The 20,706-nt window shown below is 42.9% G+C and overlaps 1 protein-coding gene across 1 annotated transcript in view; it reads left to right on the top strand.

Annotated features, from left to right (window-relative positions):
* The window catches only part of LOC131264743 (bromodomain-containing protein DDB_G0280777), a 43,396-nt gene extending 23,192 nt beyond the window's left edge, over positions 1–20,204 (top strand). Inside the window, exons 2-4 of the mRNA XM_058267013.1 lie at positions 621–897; positions 8,858–8,985; positions 19,010–20,204. Of these exons, the coding sequence (XP_058122996.1) occupies positions 621–897; positions 8,858–8,985; positions 19,010–19,096 (492 nt within the window). The 3' untranslated portion in view covers positions 19,097–20,204. The remainder of the gene's footprint in view (positions 1–620; positions 898–8,857; positions 8,986–19,009) is intronic.
* The last annotated feature ends 502 nt before the right edge of the window (positions 20,205–20,706 follow it).

The raw sequence follows: 20,706 nt of genomic DNA on the forward strand, positions 1-20,706 counted from the left end.
TTTTATGGTTTTTGCTTAAAACTAAAAGGTCTTTCAAATTCAAAGTCCTAAATTCAACTCCTTAACATCAACTTTTGAAAAATTGATCATCTTAATTGTTTACTACAATAAGTGGATAAATGCGATGAGCAATATTTGTACAAGCAACAAAAGCTGCTTTTACAAACAGCAAATAATTTTGTTTCTATTCGACGCTGTTTTTAGCAAAACAAATAAGATTAGTTAGTATCTTGTATCTAAAAGGAGATACTTATTTCTCCAACCTTTTATATACTTACTTCTTCAAACTTTTAAGTGTAGTTCAAATCCGTTGACAGCATCAGGAACTGTTGACCGCACCTTGGACAGGTGAATGAAACATTGAAACACTGCGCGTTCCGAACTCAAACACCGCTGTCAATGTTACACGCTGTGGGAACCGCTTCTACTCGTTGCGGGGGATTTCATAGAATTGCACGAAACGTTCGCGAAGCCACGCCACACCAAGGTTAAGCCACCATTGATGGTCCCTTTCTTGCGGTGGTGCACCGAAGACCGATGTGCTAATCCTACCGATCCGTTGCATCCAAATCTAATGTTTCTCTTCTCCTGCCGACTCCGGTTTCTCCCTCTTCCTGCAGCCGGAAGACCAACAACACTATCAACAGCCACTAGCACCGCAGTATCAAAATCCGCTCCAGCAACAGCCCTACCAACCGCAACCGACTGAAGCCTTCCAACCGCTGACAGCACAGCAACCGCTGTACCAACCGACTGTGCAGTCAACACCGCAACAGCACCAGCAGCAGCAGCAGCAGTTGCCACCGACACTGGTCACGACACTACGCAAAGAGCCACCAATGTCTCAGGAGCCAGCTCCCGTCTATCAGACGCAACCGGTTGCTGCTATTTATCAAGGTACGTTTTGGGAATGGGAAACGACCCCGGAGGTTCAGTGTTTTTGTTTCATTGCTAATGCTGCCGAAATCGAAAGTCTCAAGACTTTATCATTTACAGGCTACCCAATGCAGTAACTGTTGCGTTCACTATGGTTACTTTTTTGATTGATGATATCAACCTTCATGTCCTGATCTGATAAAGTAAAATCAAGTTCTTGAGCAGACCAAGTTAAGACATGGTGCGAGACGATTGGTGTCATAATATTCAAATAAATGTGATAGCACTGGAAAGGTTATTCTGTTACGAATGTGGAAAAATACCCCTCTGTTAGGAATGGTAAAAAATACATCTAAACACAACGATATCGACCTAAAATAGCAATCTTTTGACCACCGCACTTTTATTTCGTGCCGGAGCTAATGCAAAGAATTTTACTCAGTCGACACTCAGTGCCGGAAAGATTAGTTTACAGGGTTAGGGATAGGGCAACCTTAAATAAGTTAAATGAAACATTGAAAAAGAATTTTGAAAGCTAACTAAACGCACCCGAACATCGTTGATCCACTCTTATAGGGTATTTTTGCACTTCATTTGCAAATTATGAGATTGACTTTTTTATGTTAAAAGATGCAGATTACGTATAAAAAACATAAAAATAAACATCTTTCAGTCTAACAATTTTCTAATGAAGTTCAAAGATCCCCAATAAAAGTTATCGATTCAGTACTGAGGTTTAACGTTGCAATACAGGGTTCGGCAAAGTCCGGCCCGCGGGCAAAATCCATCCCACCAACTGATTTTATCCGGCCCGTAAGAAAATTATAGCGCTTCATACAAAAAACCCATCTCAATGTTTATCGGATTTGCTCATGATATCAGCTTCGTTTTTTCCCAGAAAACGAAGATTAAAATTGCTGAACAAAGTGTCAAAAGGGACTTCCTCTTAGGCTTTTTCAAACGTATTTGCATTATTGATCGTTCTAAGCTTTCCTAGTCTCGTCCAACATCCGGCAGCAATTACTTGTTTACTTTGTACCAAAAACAGGTACATTCAAAGAATAAAATTTTCATACCCATTACAAAATAAGAAAAGGTTCAAAATATGGAAAGCTTCTAGATTCTATTTCAATTGATTCAAAAAATTAGTAAACAGTACAACAAACCACAATGTATATGTTGAAAAAGAACAAAATCTCCGGGCCCCCGCTTTCAGTTTATTTTTCATTACCTGACCTTTCTTGGAAATGTGTGGCGGACGGTGAATAGCTTTAAAGCTTGTCTATATCCTTTAGTTCTACATAGTTTCGTCAAGTAAAACATTTTGGATACCTTACACAATAACCTTTTCAGTACTGCCAAATTTGGCTGAAATCTTTGTACCCAAACATGAGCAATAATTTGTTTAATTCTACTGTAAAAAATCGTTGCGCACCTTGAGACATTAGCATATTATTAACCAACTAGCTTGACGCCCCGGCGTTGCTCGGTGACGCAGGGATTGAGAAAAGAATTATAGTTTTAACTAATACTTGAAAGGTATGTTTGAATGTAATAGTTACAATAACGACATATTTAAAATGTTTGATATTTCATCAATTTCCACGTAATGTATAAACCTTAGCGTAACTATGTTGGATGCACCTTGACATTTGTTCACATGCTTGTTTTGTTTGTGTTAGTAAAAATGAGTTTAAATTGTAAAATTTAGTTAATTTTATCAAAAATAGTGATCAAACAAACCTTCAACAACATCTGCAGTACTTAAACTTAATGTGTGAAAAGTTTCAGAAGCGACGGTTCAGTATTGGTCGAGTTTTTAGTGTACACAGAATTCCATACATAAAAACAAGCTAAAATATGTAGTTAACCAACAATTATAAAACGCTTCCAAAATTGCTTTTCATTTGAATACAGGTTTACCTAATTTATTCTTCTTGGCGGTAAAGGATAATCCTCTTGATGTTTGTTGTTTTCAATGAGCATATGAAAGGTTGTCCAATTCCAATCCACACTTTTTCGACAAATCAGTCATCGAAAGAATGGATTTCAACTTCATGTTTCAAGAAGTTGCACAGAAATACCGTGAATAAACAAAATTGAACTACACTCCAGAGTCCATATGCTTGCAAAGGTACATTTCCACATTTTTTTTTTTATTTTTGTATAGATCAGGCAATATAGCTTTTTCTTTATCCTTGGTGCAACAGAACCAAGTCCGGCAGTGCTGACTTTATTTCGATGCATTTCGCAGCTCCCTCATTTGAACAACATGTTCAATAGTTTTTGATCGCCGAAGAAGCACGGCCCATAAAGCATGTTGCAGAACCCTCAGGCATAAGCAAAAAAATGCAAAAATGCGCACAACGATTTATTCCCGGCGGAACGTTCAAGTACCGTGGTATTCTTCGAGTGCACCAACTGTATCCAATGTTGTGCAGGCAAATCCATCGGGACCTTTTACGTGCACCCAGATCAACGACTGCATCGTACGGATCGGAGGATTACGGATTTTTACGGAATCAGTCGCGGGCAATGCGATGGAACATCTAGATTAATGGAAGGATAATGATGGGCGGTTCCATCAAGAGCGAACACTCCATCGGCACGAAGCAGCGAACCGGATGCACTCGAGCAGTGGAAACAAAACATCGCTCGATGGAGTGCGCATTTGTACCGCATTATTAATGATTGCAATGGAGTGGTGCTTGTGGGTTTGATGCATTTTTCCAATGCGTGGATAGCGAGGCATTGATGCAATTTTTCTTCCGCAACGGATAATTTTCCATCATGAACTAGTTGCGCTAGATGTTGTAAAAATAGAAGTGTATCTCTTTTTCATCTCCCCAGAAATGGTTATCGAGCATGCTTCAAACCTGAATAGTCAAGTTTCAAACAAATATTCCCATTTTCACAACATCCATCATGCTCCGTTTTAAAATCACTATCAAAATACTCACCAGCATCACATATTCCCACCGGCTATGTTTTCAATAGCATACATTTTCCCTCCTATGAGCATTTCGAATGCGGAAGAAAAACATTCCATGCACCGAACCGACCCGCACTGGATGGAAATCATAGCTTTTGCCACCCACTTCCCGGAGGGCGCATAAACAAATCGTTTTCTTCGAGTCACGGAGCATAATGGGCCCGAAACCGACACCCACGACATCTTCTCCCACCGCTCCCGTAACATTCAATCAGTTTGTTCGATTTTCCCATCGGTACACACACACTCGCGACAAACACACATACGGGCGCACACGCAAACCTCGAACTCCGGAGGCCATTTTTCCTATGCAATTTGTCGTTTATTATTTATAGAAGTGATAGATTCCCGGCCGGAAGCGAACATTTCTGCCCGATGGGGTTTAAGTTGCCCTGCCTCGGCACCGGAAAGCCATCGGGTTCTTGACATTTTCTGCAGAGTGGCGCAAAGGTAGGAGGAGGATGAAGTATAAAAAGAAATCCACTCTCTTTCCTAGCACTTTTGGCTACGACTCAGAAAAAAACTCGTTTGGACAATGGTTGGTTGCCTGTCGGGAAGGTGTTTGTCCCGCTGACGGCTCACCGTGAGATACAGAGGTTGCTCAGTTCAATGGAAAGGTGTGTGTGTGTGTGTGTGTGTGTGTGTGTGTGTGTGTGTGTGTTTGTTTGTGTGCCGATTTGATTTATGATATTCGGAAGCTTTCCATTTTACAGTCTACCGATTTCGTTATTGATGTCGGGCGGAAAATAATGCTCCGTGGCTCGAAGGCCCAAAAGGTGACGTACCCATGCACCTTTACCCACCCCATCTTCCTCGATCGTACGGTGGATGTACGGCATATACAAAGCTGAACAAATCCTTTGTACAGGCAGATGCGTGAATCGGTTTGTGCGTGACGGACACGTGGCTAAAAGCTATTTAGCACTTTGGAGATGAACTTCAACGGCCCCGAAAAGGTTCCAAGTGCTCGGAATTGGGCCAGATGCTCGAACCATCGGCACAGCCTAACCTAGATTCCATCCGAGAGTCTTCTCCCTGCCCATCCCCCCCCCCCCCCCCCTCCTCACCCACCGGCCACCGGATGCATCGGCGTATGGCAGATAAATCAATCCCACCCCACACGCTCCCGCTCGAGCATTCGCAACACGTAAAGCGCATTTGGCGCAAATAAACACCTCCACCGTCGGCCTCGGCCTGGTGGCGCTTATTCACGCCACACCCGTGGCCACGGGATTAATAGGAACTAACTTCTTCCCCCGGCGTGCGGGCCAAATGATTTCCGGCTCGCAACGCAATTCCGACGTGCGAATACGCCACACGGCAACGGGACGCCATCCCGTAAGGCGTGAGGCCGCCGTGCTCATAAATTGCTGAAATAAATTCAATTTAATGATAGAAAGCTCTTTCCGCACATCAAATATTCATCGCGGTTGAACGCCGTACGCGCGCCCGGCACGCCAGTCAAACAATCCTTCGGCGAAAGACGTGCCAAGACGTGCCAGAATGCTCGGGCAGGCGGGCCGAGAAACTGACGGGAGAAAGGATCGTTTTGTGGCCACATCAGTAGACACTTCGAACCGGGCGATAGTGTTTGCCCGATTTTCACTCGCCATTTCGTCCGATCCGGTGACCTTGTGTGATTTTTGTGCGAAGACTACGAGGTAATGTTTGTCACGAGGCGATTTTTATTTGCCATTCAAGAGATGTGACTTTAAAAAGCAAATGTATGGCAATCAAATCACGAGGGACGTGAAGTGGAAAGAGGTTGAAACATATTTCTTTTTCTTCTCAACAAACGGTAGTTTTTGCCTTTCTTATTGCTATTGCTCTTAGTTATGTCAATTTGTTCGGTGAATTTACTTTTTCATTCAAAAACTTGTTCTAGCTCATGAAATCACAGTCTTCAATGTGCTTTCAATTTGATCCATTTAAATTTTCATACGTTCACCTCGAGCATTTGCTACGGGAACGTGATGAAAATACTTTGATTGATAGCATTCAGAAAATAAATATTTCAAGTGATGCAAACGATTGAAAAAGAAAAGTAACGTTCACCAATTTCGACACCAACCGCCAGAAAGAAAAACTACCCACCATGTTCCAAAAAAAACCACAATCGTGTCCAAGAAGATGTCAAGTGCAGCCAGGTTGAAATGTTCACAAACCGCCACAAACTCAGGTGTTGCGCCTCCCGCCTCTGACATCACGAACGTTCGCAATGCATCGAAGAAAAGCATTTCATGTTCACACACACACACATATACACATTGGGTTCGGGGCCGCCATTGACTTTCGATGGTGCTCCAAAATGGTAAAAAGAACGCTGAATTGAAGGAACGAAAAGCAGACAAAAAATATGTAGAAAGAGAGGTTTTCACGAGGACACGCTTTTCCGTTTTATGCAGCTCAGATTGAGCTTTCCCGGGAGGGTTTTACTCCCCGTGACCCTTCACTGGAGCACCGGATAAAAGGGTTTCGTTCCCCCACCCCTTCTCTCCCGTCCCCGTGTGTGCGTATCCCTCACCGAATGGACCCGAATGCACCGATTTGCAATGCATCGCGTGAGGGCACCCATTGAACCATTAATGTGCGCATGAAGCACGTCTACTGCATTCGTTCCGGGGGCCAAACCGTTTGTCGTCGGATGTCGCCCGCATGTACCCGCTCGCAGGTAGCAAACACACCGCCGCTGTTTCCTCCTCTCTACACCCTGCTAGCGTTGTGATCCTTGTTCCTCAGCCGGTGACGTGCGAAGCATGCAAGGTCCTTACACGTTACAACACCATCTTCGTCATCCGTTTGGGCTGGCATGAAATGAAATTGTTCGCGGCGCGGCGAGAAGCAAAGCCCTGGCGCACATTATGGAACTGTTATCACCTGCCGTTGGATGGCGACGTGAAACAAGCGGAGCGATTTACCCATACACGATGCATTATAAATTACAACTGTTCCAAGAGCTGCGTCTCGAACGATGATCGATGTCGGTGCACCGATGGCATGAGTACATTTCGGTGTATCTTTGAAGAGCAGCAATTTCGCTGCCTTTTAACTAAAAATGAAAAATCATTCCCTAGCGTCATGCTTTGAAAAGAAATCCCCAATGACGAGCTCTTCCACTCGAACGACTATCTGAAGCCCCTGTTATGATGCTACCTGATCACGCGCTTGTGATGTTGACACCTTCAGACAATACCATTGCATCGTCGACACATTGGAATTGTTTGTAATTTCTCGCTTCGAATAATGCTTGTCGCAATTTGCTTCGAACCATCTCGTCTTTTGCAAACGATGCATCACGCATTTGAATACATATTTTCCGACGTAAGACGTGCCGATACAAGCGAAAGGGCCATACAAAAGCTAGACAAATAAAATGTTACCCTGGTGGAAATCACGGAGAAATCACATCACAATGGTTTAGCACCAAAATAGGTTCACTTGATTTTACATACCCGGTTTTCCAACCCGTTGGGTGTGGCGTGAAAATTCGCTTCACTTCGCTCAAAATGGCACAACCCGGGTCACATTCGGGAGGAGCACAGCAAGTTTCCCAGGCATAAATCATCGGCCCCCGGGGCGTAAATCATACAGATGTAAATGAATCAATCTCCTGCAAAAAAGAAACCAGACAGCTTTCCACATTCGACTCGCGGTTTGACTCGAGCATCCGCACGACACGCGCGTTGAAAGATGCGTTGCATTCACCATTTTAACGGCCCCACCGATTGTTATGATAATGTCGACTTCTGGGCCGGTTCTCGACACCGCGCAAGAGTGTGCAACCGTGTGTATTAAGTCGAAAATTTAGTCGACTTTTTTTACGAGCCACGGCGCGGTACGTACGTTCCTAAATTTGGCGAACACGGCTGAATTGGAAAACATCTACGCAACAAGAAATATTTGCTTTTCACCCTCGCTCGAGTGCAAATGTTTTTGGCCCTCCGCAAGGCAACGAACGTATTTTTTTTTCTTTTTGCCGCCTGCTTCATCACCCATAAAAATGCCAACTCCACCAAATTGTATAATGCGCTTTTCGGTCTAGATTTACGGCGATAAAAATATCTGGATCAGGTGCGGCTGTATCGTCGCGAGAAAAGAAAGTACCGTGCGCCACTCGGTGCGCCATTTTCTGCCACGAAAATCGGAGCTTATCGGGGCACGAAGACGGTGCCCGTTATAATGGCGGATGATGGGAAACGAAGGATTCGCACAGTTGCGCAGGAAACATTTGCTAATGGTGTCATCACATTTGAATTAAATTTATAGGCTCGGGTTGTACCGTGGAGAAGCTCTAAACATGGTTCCGAGGGCTAAAAGAAAATCCAGTGTTCGCTTATCAAATAGTTGAGGGCGGAAAATAAAAACAGACTCATCCCCCCCCTCCCCTCCCCTCCCCGGCTTCTTTCTTTCTGCTTACCTGGCCGCTGGAAAAATGGCCGTATCGTGCACTCGAAGAAAACGCTCCGCCGAGACCGATTGAACCTGCTGCCGCTGCACCAACTGCTGCCATCGTTAAAGTAACGGCCAAATAAAGGCTTTATTCTTGCGCAGATGGGAAAGGATTTCAGTGCGGCGACAGAAATTGAAAATCGATTTTGACTTTTATTGATACGCGCGGGTACACGTTTTTACGATAATGATTCGGCTCGCGGCTAATGGCGAATGGAAAAATTCACTTTTCCGCGCCGGCTTGCTTAGGGAGCGATATGTTTTCCCCGCTCCAAATTTCAATTGGCGAAACGAAGATTTATGCTTCTCCCGCGACGATGGTAGCGGAAAATTCGCTCAAAAGAGGCGTTTTTAATAGTCCAGTGTTATTGTACCCAGCGAATAAAATAGTGGTTTATGACAGACAAAGCTACAGTCTTATCCAACTGTTGCGAATCAATTTAAAGTGAATTGCACAAAATTTAAATATTCAATTTTGCAAGCAAAATTAATACATCTCTTTACCTCTCTTTTTTATTCTTTTCTTACGGCATGCAACAGGAGGTAGCAATATGCGCGGAGATCAAAAGTGGCCCCCAGAGGAATACAAACGCCAATCGGAAGTGGACAACGAGGAACGTCGCAAACTAGCCCAGCAGCCGGCCTTCCGCCCGCGTCGCCAACAGAAGGTGAGCAAACCCGAACTGACACCTAACTCAGCTGCGTTTAAATTCGTCCGGTGCTAACAATCAAATTAACCCTAAAGGACCTACTCCGGACTCTTTAAAGTGGATGCGCACTAGTTTGTGCTCCCGAATAAGAGGATCAGTGGGGCCGTTTTGATTGGCGTAATAATTACATTTAGTAGCGAAGGGAGCGGCTAGTTCGCCAACCCGTTTGGTCCGCTTACCCAATCGCGCTAGCTTTCACCGGCTACCAGCTTAATTGACGGAAATTTTGTCAACGGCAGCTTTACTACAATCAACCAAGATGAAAGGGACCGCGCGGATTAGAAGCTCCAGCGCTGGTTTAATCAAAATCAAACGATTAACACTCATTCACTTAGGGGTAATGCTCTTAAAAAGCGGACCAATCGACCAGCCCGGCACTGTGCTAAATTACCGACCCGATCACGCCGGATTTAGCTTTTCAATAAGCGAATTAATTCAATGTCCCACGTGATTGAATTAAATTTAATTGAAACATAAAACTGCCCCCAAAGCCCTCGAACCCGCCGTCTACAACCTAGCCTGGCCTTGTGGGTTGTGTTTCCGTTGGGGTGGCGATGGGGAAGCACGGAGAAAAAATAAAGCTACAACTTACGTCTATATTTGTCCGGCCGAGTGCGGGCGTGCTAAACGGAGGCATGTTTTAACGAGCTTGAAAATTGTTTATGACGAAAATCCGGGCTCAACTGCAGGAACACGACGACAATGTGCTGAACGCGGGACGGGAGAGGGTGGATGTTTGCCTGCACAAAAGTTAATAATTGAACTTGATTCAATAAATTGGGGCACGCTCCACCGACCGGGCAGTGCAGCAGCAGCTCGCTCTGAGGTACGGATGTTCGGGAAGTCGGGCAAAGTACATTCAATTTAATTAAATAACGTTCGTAAACAAGTGCACGGGTAAACTTTCCAATAAAGTTCGAGTGCGTTCCATCAACAAACTACTAGAAAGATAAACGAAGGGTTCTTTATGATTTAAAAACTAATTAATCTAAAACTCATTATTTATCCAACGTTTCAACATCCCAATGTGTTTCGCTGGGCATAAGTTCAGAGCTAAAAATGTCAGCCGTCTGTACGGCACCTCATTCAACCGGACGCTGATGAAGCGCTTAAGGATTCCCGAGCGAGTGAACCTGACGGCCCATTTAAGGCACTTTTCGGGAATTATTAAACACATTTATCGTGGGGATACACGAACCGCTTTCCCGGAACTGCACGGCCAGCGCCAACCGCGCGTGACAAAATTCAGGGTCAACCTTAAAAGCTCCCCAGAACGAATGAAGCTTGCAGAACTCTCCCCTCCTTCGCAGCTCGTCGGGTCGTTTTAATTGTAGTACTCTAATTTTACATACACAATCCAAATGAATTTTAGATTTTCGTCAGCCTCCCGTGGGACCGATCGTCTCGTACCCCCTCGAAGGGGAGAGAAGTCAAGGTACCGGCCCGCGCCACCGGCAGGGTATTTAAAATTTAACGTTTGTTTTACCGGAACAATCAACAGTTGGTGGCGGGCGCTGATGAGAATGCTCCGGCGTGCACGATGGAGGCGCCCGGTATTCCACGCTGTGCACCAACGTGTTTTATTACCGCCCGGCCGCCGTTACGAATGCCACCGCCCTCCCGCTGTGCGATATGCTAGGTGATTATGAATGTTTTAATTGAATCTAACCTAAGCCAACTAGCGCTCATTAGAAGAAAATGGTGAACTCGGGAGTCATTTGCGGAACCACCGGTAACCGGGTGATGTGGGGTTTTGGGTGGGGGTAAAGTTGAGCTTAAGCGAACTCACCTCCACCCACTCGCATTGGCCGTGCGGTGCATTCTAAGTACACTTCACTCGATAGGGCGGGAGCGGCTGGCAATAAAAGTGCACGCAGCCATGACACCACCACCACCAACACAAAGACCGCGACAAAAGTGGGCCAAAACCATTGGCGCCAATGAAGGCTGTCTAATTACCGCAAAATAATACACCCCGCGTGGAAATGTAATTTTTGTGGGTAAATTTTCCCAGCTTCACACAAACACCGGTCGATGGAAATCGCGAGTAAAACACGTTTCACGTGTGCCGTTGGTTGGCGCTAAGCTAATCCCTGGGGGAAACGGAAAAAGTATGGGGGGGGGACATTTTATTCGGCCGTGTTACAGACCACAAAATCTCGCTGATAAGACCGCAAATAAAACGAATCTATCCGAAATGCAAAATTGCGCCAGACTTTGAAATGCCTGGTCCAAAAAGTACATCCATTTGTGGCTACCGTTTCAACAAACTGTGCGGTAATATCATATTTTCCATCCACCTGGCCGGTTCCGAATGTGCCCGAATGCTTACCCGGTGAATAGTGTGTGGTCAGTTGGAATTCGGTTAAGGTGGAATGAAAAATGTAGACCTCAAAAAATGTACAGCTACTACAAAGTGGTTCAATAACAATCGTTTGTTGTTTATATTTAAATTAAAGTTGCTCGAATATTGCAAAACTTATCGACATACTTTGAAAATTATCTTGCTATTGAAAAACAGAGGGAAGCTTTTTAAATGAATAAATGTCAAAAGATACGTTTTACCATCTACTGTCTCCTTTTTTGAGAAGCACAATCGAAAAATGATTACGAGAATACTTACTCTATTTATAAACCTTATTTCGCTAGACAAACGAACAATAAGACAATATTTAGAATTGCACAGTGTTACTTTGTTATGCCTCAAGGCTCGTTACTTTTTTTTCAGAAGGAGTCAAATTAAATAAGCAAGTGATTTGAAATAGGACAAACACACTATATTTCCAAAAAATTATTGAATTAAGAAAACATCAAAGAACAAAGAATTATTGAATTAAGAAACAAACAGATAGCTTGCAAATCCAAAAAGTTGTTCCTTGAGTAATGAAGCAAAAATCCTTGAGACAATAGCGATAGTAACACCAAACCATAGCATTAACAACATATGTACAATTAATTTTAAAATTTAATGTTTTTGACATACATAGAAAAAAAAAGCCATTGAGAACAGCGAACAGTAGGACGAAAAAGTAAACACAATAGTAACAACATGGCATTATCATTAGCAACTAAATTTCGTAAACGATAACACAAATGGGTTTCAAAATCGTTACACCTGGTAACAAGACCGCCGACATTGTTGTTTAAGAAAAGGGCGAGCTGGGGCCATTTAAACGCTTTAATCGAAAAAGTTTTAACACAGGCAAACATTTTTCCTCAATTCGACACTTCTACTACTTCAAGTTGAGTAAAACAATCAAACAATAAGGTGCAGTTTTAAGTTGGTTTTTAAAGATGATATCTTCTGCCTCACTAATGGAGTTTAATTTGGTTCAATATTACAACAATTACATTGTAATAATATTTTCTTAACAAATAACTCTTGATAAAGGCATGCTCCGCGACAGCCGAGCGGTAGCGCCGGTTAGAATATCGGCCCATGAGCGCCGGGGCTCACAACCTCGACGGCGTGAGTTCGAATCCCAACCGAGACTGGACCCTCCCCGGTACGAGAGTACTGACTATCCACGTACAACAGGGAAACAAGTCTCGTAAGCCCTTAAGGGGCAGACATGACCAAGAGGTCGTTACGCCAAGAATAAGAAGAAAGGCATGCTTAATTTAAAAATTTCCGATTTGTGCGTATGCGATACCCCAAGGCACCTTTGTGAAATGTTGTAATATTTCGATTCCAATTTATGAACCCTCTTACTCCATTCAATTTATATTTAAATTATTAATATCAGAATCAATGAATCTATGCTTTCGGATCATCAAAATAAGGAATGCATTTTGCCCCCTTTTCCCCTATTAAGAGAACAAACAGCATGATTATTAGCATTAGCCCAACAAAGTCGTACATCCTCCACAATATCGGATTCGGTCTAGTATTGGCTTTAGTCGTGAGCCAACCCATTGCACACGATGCAGGAAATTACATACTGTTGCTCACTTCCCGGTGTCCAGTGGCTCGATGGAAGAGAGAGAGCGAGAGGAAGAGAGGATACGAACCATTTTTTTTATAGTACGTAACGTCGGACAGTGGCAGCAGGCCCCGATGGACGTAACAATAAATTTGTTTCCGTTCAAGAGAGCAGGAAATCCATTCATAATAATGACCTCCTACCGACCGGAAATCCCCGGCTCTAACAACAACCCACTCGACCCGATCGATGGTGCCATTGCTGTCCACTCGGGTGATGGACGCATCGAACCTCATATACCGCGGTTTAAAGCTTTGTTAGCATCGGTCTTATTGACAACAAAAGTGTACCAAGGTACTAAAGCCTTTCCAAATCCAGTCAAGTCATCAAGAGATGAGCTCGAGCAGAATTTAACCGAGCATTTACAATAGTATTTCTCTTAGAATTACACGCTTGTTGCAATTGTATACATTTAATGCAGAACGCACCTGCACTGCATTCCTCTTAATGCGTTCGCTACACAATATTATGCATTATGCTGCTGCATGGCAACTACTTCCGATTATTGCAATCGCTATTGTTGGGCTGTATTCAGCCAAAGTATGAGTTACTGATGGGCGCGGATCAATCAAGGCAACTATTGCCTTCGAATGGATGTTCAGTCTGAAACATCATCATAATCATTAGCACCACGAGCGATGGTTAATGATACCCTGCTTATTGTTATGCCAACCGGTATGCGAGAATGATAGAAAAATGTGCTTATGAAAGCCGGTTCCAGCGACGAGTGCATTGTTTGTCATGTCGCAGCACATGCAACAAGACAATTTAGATGCAATGATCTACTCGTACTCGCCCATGGACGTCTTCTTTGTGTTTATCCCATCGGGCGAATTCACGAAATGTACGCCCTCGTTTCTGACCACCCACTGCAAGGGAAAGCGTTATGGCGCGTTGCATAGTGATATACCCTAACAATGCCGGGCATTCAAACATGGGTAGCTGATGGGATTGTAACATGGTATATTTTCATTATAAGCAATGTTTAATACACAACGAACTATCTTATTACATACAGTACAAAGGTAGGAGGGATGAGATATTATGAAAAAGCAAAGTTGATACTTTGCGAATTGAAAAATAATCAATGATTTCGGTTCGTAAGGATTTCTGTGGAATAAATGATTGTTCAGTTCGATCGATAACAAATGGCCGTCACATGGACGCAAAAACTGGTAACGGCAGTAGTTGATGCAGGAAAATTAATTAATTTCATCCATCTCTTTATGCACCTCATCGCATAATCCGCGAAGCGAACCGAGACCCCAAAACATCAGCGGTTGATTAAATTCACTTCGATCTATACCGAGAAAAAAAGTCGAACACAAACGAACCTAATGCGACCAAATGCAGCCTCACTTCCCGCGCCATGAATTCTAATTACGGGCAACGCTGGCTGGCAGAAATCCCACCCTGCTTTTGTGCAATGCTTTCATCCTCGCTGAGGAGAAGAAAATCTGCCCCTCCTCCGAGGCCCATCCGATGTGGCCGCCTGTTCGTTGGGAAAATAAAAGAATGGAAACGCATTACCAAAGAGCACCTGCTTCCGGGACACCGGAACTTATCCGGCTGGTTCGTCGGCGGAGTCCTTCCTGAAAGGCTTAGCAAGGTTGACATCAGAGCGAGGCTGACGGTGACTAAGTCTCATCCGTGCACCTGTCCCGGTGTGGTGTATGAATTTTCCTTTTATTTGACCTTTTTTTTGCCCTCTGTCGATCGCAACGTTTCCCACGCGTACGAATACCTCCTCCCGATACTGGCGGAAAGGAGTCACGGTTTTTCATCTTTTATTCGAGCTTTGGAGTTCGATTTTTTTCCTTTTCATGTTTCCCATGCATCGACCGGGCAAACGACATCCCGACCCGGTAGTGTGTTTTATGTCTAGCTCTCTGGGTTTTTTTGTTTCCATTTTTCCTTTCCTATTAAGAAGTTGAACTGCGATTGAATTAAAATCCAAGCTAATTGAATTTGACCGAGTTCTAACGGAGGGAAATGGTATCTTCGAGGGCTGATGTTTGTATATTGCATGAATAGTGGCCTAGGATTCTGCCATATAACGTCCGTCGCTGTTATTGGTGATGAGATCAGCCTTTCATGTCTTCTTTACATGATGGCCCTCCAAGTTGGGACGATACTTTTTTGGACGCACTTTTCGTTTTACAAATAAATATTCAGTTTCATTTCATGAACATGATTATGCGTGGGTTTTAAGTTCATAAACCACAATCAGGACATTCAATATTTATGATGAAATCAGAATGCCAGTTGGAGGCCTTTTCCTCTTTTGAGACCGCTTTTTCATGTAATTTCAACCGCGACGTTTAATATTTCCCCCGTTATACAATTTCCTTCCTCTTCTTGGATCTTGAACATAAAATACTATTTTCCGTCATATTATACTTTCACTAGAGTTGTGCAAAACAGATGAATGTGAATGAATCTTTCAACAAAATAAAATTCGGGATTCCTCAAGATTCATGCACTTAAGGATATTTTATTTTTCAAAAAGATATTTGCACCTTCTGTGATTGATGAGTCTCCAAAAATTGATGGATCCCAAATAAATCTTGAAACATTAAGGATTCGTAAAATACTCACGATGTTGAATTTCTCGACGTTGTTTATCGAAATCCCATACAAAAACCTAAAAAAAAACCTCGTCATTTCTTATTCATGCAGACTTTTGTAGCGTAGCTAGAATCTTTTGATCGTTGAAGATGCATGAATCCCCAAAGATTCTTAAATCATTCTGAATGGTTCATTCATAAAATAATCACACGAATGAATCTCGCACAAAAATCCATAAGACTCAATTCTAGTTTTAACGTTTCTTCTCATTTTGAAAAAGTTTTGCGGTTTATGTATATCCACAGTCGTCAATTACTACACATTAAATCGGCCTTGAAGAGAGCACTTTTGTAAAACTTTTCACCTTTGATCACAACAGTTGACCAATACAGCGAGAATATGAAATGCTTTGGTCTGTTTCGATGTTGATAGATTGATGTACGACTCCTTTGTTACACTTGCACCATTCGCCCATAAAACCGTAACGACTATTAGTTTATAGATGGTAAACAGCTTCACTGATCCATTCGTAGTCGTTTTACTGAGCTCTCGCTAGAAGATCAGGTGAAAAGTAATGATTTCACTTACAAACGCTAGAGCAAAAATGAAAAATTTGAACGTTTTGAGGAATTTTTTTTAATGAGCAAAAGTTTACTCTATTGTTGAAGAGGCTGTTTTTACATTTCCCCGAATTATTGCGTACTTTTCCTATGGAAACTCAACGAAAGCTTCTATCGACAGCAGCCGTTGAATCTAGTCGGACCCATAAATCTGAACTGTATTTTTTAAATGAAAATGAATCGTTCAATAACAATTCATTGAACATAAGTTTGGCACATGAAACAACTTAAGATCAATAAAAACGATGAGAAGACACAACTAATCTCCAAGGACAGTAATAAACCCCATTGTAACTTCAAATTTATCTTCAGCTAGGGGAATTTGCCAAATTTGAGCTCAAAGGATGGAGAAAAGAACAAGTAAAATTTCAATTTAAACGTTCGTCATTCCCCACCCAGCTGAACCTATCCATCCCAACTAGGGCGAAAATAGTGCAGCGTCCGAGTAAAACAACGAAAGTTGAACCCCGTCATCCCGAAGTAACCGCCCGTAGGCATGCAAAGGCGTACCGGAAAAAGTGGCTCGTATTGTTGTTTGACACCTTTAAGCGAAACGTGCACAAAGCCTTTTTTTGGTGTGCATTCCCTCCATCCGGTCTCGCCACTAACGAGCCGGGCAGATTATCGGGATCGGTTTGACATCATCCGCACACGGGATATCCGAACCAGGCGCGCTGGACACTTTCCGATCCGATCCACAAAGGACTGGCCACGGCCAAACCGGGACACCGAGGTCGGAACGGGCCCGACCGTTTGGTCGGTGCGGACGTTTGGAAGCCTTTTTCCGTTCTATTATCCCCAACATCGGTGACACGATCTGGGACAGCGAGAAGCCATTTTTTATAATTTGCAAACCGTTCGAATTGCGTCATGCGAAAATAAAAAACAGGTGAAAAAAGTGGTAGCGAAAAATGAAAACGCCAAAACTTCAGGCAACAACGCGAGCAAAAAAAAACACTGACAGCCATTTCACCGTTTTCCTTCCTTTTTATCTCAACAACCGGTCGCGGGGAAGGATTTCAACGCCATCGGAACACGTTCTGCATCGGGTCCATCTCTCCTTCCCTCAACATTGAATCAACTTTTCCGCATCTCGTTCCCTCTAGCGTCGTATATCTTGCGTTTTCCGGAGGTCACACATTCTTAAATGCATGAGCACGCCGAATGGCACACCGTGGACCAACGAATAATCGCCATTGTGATGAAATTAATTCATACAAGCTTCGAGTACAGCTCAAATTAATTGGATTTATCGATCCGGAAAAGGAGCGCACATGTTTTTCGAGTCAAAGAACCAGGCAAGGGTGGCGAGAAAATAAGATTTAAACAATGAATCGTGCACCTGATTCGACAACGCATTTCCCATCTCGACCGGCTTTGAAAATGTTCGATAATTGGCATGGAAAAGGATTAGAGGGCAACTCTTAATCCCGGGGTGAGCGTAAAACATCAACCGCAACCGTTGCAAAAATAATGAAATCTCTTTTGATTTCAATTGCGTGATGGCGAAAGGTGAAAAAATGGCATTTAAATAAAAAAATACGTTTCATCGCTTCCCTGATACACGGTGTGAGAGGTGATTATCTAGAAAGTTGAAGAAATTCAGTTTTGATCCTTTCATAATCCTTTTCAACTTTGATCCAGTTTAAAGACACGATGCATCATAAAATTCTAGGTCACAGCAGAAACCTATTTCTTGTAAAATAAATTAAAGATCACCATGAATTCTAGACAACACTGTGCAAATTTGCATGCACAAAATGGTCTTGATGCATAAATTAGTCTGTTTAGGCTGAGAAGCTTTATTTTCTAAGTGATCAGTCTATTTGCAAACTTTTTGTTGGTCATAATAACTTAAGCATTGATGTTTAACAACTGGCTTTGACAACAGGTTTGAAACCTCTCTCGAATTTTCGAATCAACCGATATTGATAGCACGGCCAGCAAAGACAAGCAATATTTAGTAATTTTCTATACTATAGGCAAGTTTTCACTTCATTTGTTTGATTAAAGCTTGCACATTAGATCAATTACACCAATTCTTTTTATGCAACGGCTGGAAAATTACAAAGCACATTACACAATTTAATCATTTTTCCAGGATTTATTGCATTGAATTGATTGTTGCTTACAATAAAGTTCAAATGTGAATTGTGAAAGACTCAAACCACGTGTATGTGGTTGTTTCCCTCGAGTAAACAAAGAACTTGTAGGCCAACGTTCTACGGTTGAACACTAGAATGTGTTTGATCAGGAAGTAATCTATTAAATTACTTTGCACTCAAAGCTTCACTTCGATGGAGTTCAAGTGGAAATTTTTCAAGAAAAATACCAACCCGTAGCTTTTGAGCTCCAGTTGAACGAATAAAATAAATCTTTTAGCATTCACATGACCTGTTCGGGGTTTGAAACGCTTTCGTACCACTATCCAAAGGGCGCAAGGCTTAGACCGCATTTTGTTAGCTTATTTTCTATGGATGCGATGGTTTTCGATGAAGACGAACATAAACTGGACACGAGTAGCTGTTCCAATTTCGCTAACACTAGCTGCCACCGACCCAACATGATCCTCTCCAAACCATTTTGTAATCCGTTATCACTAATCCTTTTTATCGTTTTCTGTCGTGTTTGTTTCTTTTCCATATGTTGCTCTACGGGACTCGTGGGCAAATTTGCCGTCATCGCTCACCAATACACTTTCTCGGACGGAATTCAACGGAAACTAAATCGTCAAACAACGCACACTTCCACTACATCTTCTTTGCCTGTCCAATCGGCTGCTAAATGTATCGTGTGTTTAACAAACCAAAGGACTACGGAGCCTTTTTCGCAAAGAATGCCCTCAACAACACCTACCCGGGCTACCGGGCTCCACCGGGAACGCAGCATCATGCATAAATGTAACCGAAAAGGTACATCGGATGCTCAGTTGAGTTCTTCGATGTGAGTCAGCAGTGGCGACAGCAGAGAAGCAAAGAAACTACTTCCCCTTTTGCTGGTCATTCTATAGGCGGCATCTAATCTGGATCTGAACGCTGAGTACGGCGGACCTTACTAAACATTGCCTCCATATGCCCCTTCCGGTATTAATACGTAAAAGAGCACCAAAAGTTTTCTCCGAAATTGCAATTGAAGGACTCGGAAGCCAATACTCAAAACACACAAAACACTTTTTCGACAACGCAACAACAACAAATCCCAACACTGTTTGGAAACGAAAGCATGTAGCAGTAGAAATTAAATTTACTAAGGTAAGATTTGCGAGAGAAAGAAGCTGACTTCGGTGCGTACGCACCCGGAGCAGTCGGAGCGAACAGATCCCTAAAGGACTGCTTCCGGTCAGATCGGACACTGGCGTTAGTGCCGATCCGTCTTGACCAGTGTTGTAAGCCATAGTAGTCGTTCAAACAAAAAAACGACCAACACTCTAAGTGTATGTTTTAAAAAGCAAATGTTATTTTCTATATTTATTTACGCAAGCCAGGCCTCTGACCACGCTTCGAATAACACTTTTACAGCGGTAAAGGCCAAACATAAACGTCCAACAAAAAAGGCAGTTTTAAAAAGAAATTGAGAGCAATAGAAAATGATACGACTGGAGAATGGGCGCGTTAACTGCGCGATGGCTTTAATTTTCCTGTGCCTAATCGTGTGCTTCCTGTTCTCCGTTTCCGCGTGTGTATTAATTTGGTTTATGTATTCGACGTGAGCAAACGCAATGCATACAGGGCAGAAAGTGGATAAAGGACAAAAAATACTAGGAATCAAACAATATCCTCTTCCCCGTTGCAATACTGACAGATTTGCATATCTTATTAATTTTGACTCTTCGCTTTCTTTTATTTTCCTCCGCCTGGTTCGAACGCGATGAACAAATGAAACAAAACAAACAAACGAAAACAAAACCGCTACAGTGTATTATGCTTTACCGTGTACCGTAAGCGCTTAACGCTTGTTGTGATTTTATGACAAAAAGAATAAATATATAAAGGCTTATTCGTTATAATCGAGTGGAAACACACGAAAGCGCGTCAAAGGAAAGAAATTAAATGGTGGAAGGAAAGAAAAACAAAACGACCGAAAACCGGAAAGATGGTAAGCAGCAGGTGTCCGACCACTCATTAATTCGGTACCTAAAAAATTATGTGGCCACAGCGGGCAGCATCGAACTACGAAGGATTACGCCTTCCGTCAGGGAGAAACAGGAAGACAGCGGGACGTGGAGGGGGCAGGGGTAAATCACCACCAAAGCTGTGGTGGCCAGCGATCAACACTCCGTAGAGCACACTGCCCGTTGACACTATTTGGTTTTAAAAGATCCATTTTTTTGTGTTTTCTTCACTTCGCTCCCAACGCAAGGGAATCGAACGCAGCGTTAAAAGCAATTAGTAATCAAATATTTAATATATCACGCGATTTTAACGGTAAAATATGGGCGCAACAGTGTGCAAAGAATGGAAGGAAACACAATGGCTACCCAATTCGCTGGCGTAAAGCGCACGATCGGA

Source organism: Anopheles coustani, chromosome 2, assembly GCF_943734705.1.
Source record: "Anopheles coustani chromosome 2, idAnoCousDA_361_x.2, whole genome shotgun sequence".
In the NCBI taxonomy this organism is placed as follows: Eukaryota; Metazoa; Arthropoda; class Insecta; order Diptera; family Culicidae; genus Anopheles; species Anopheles coustani.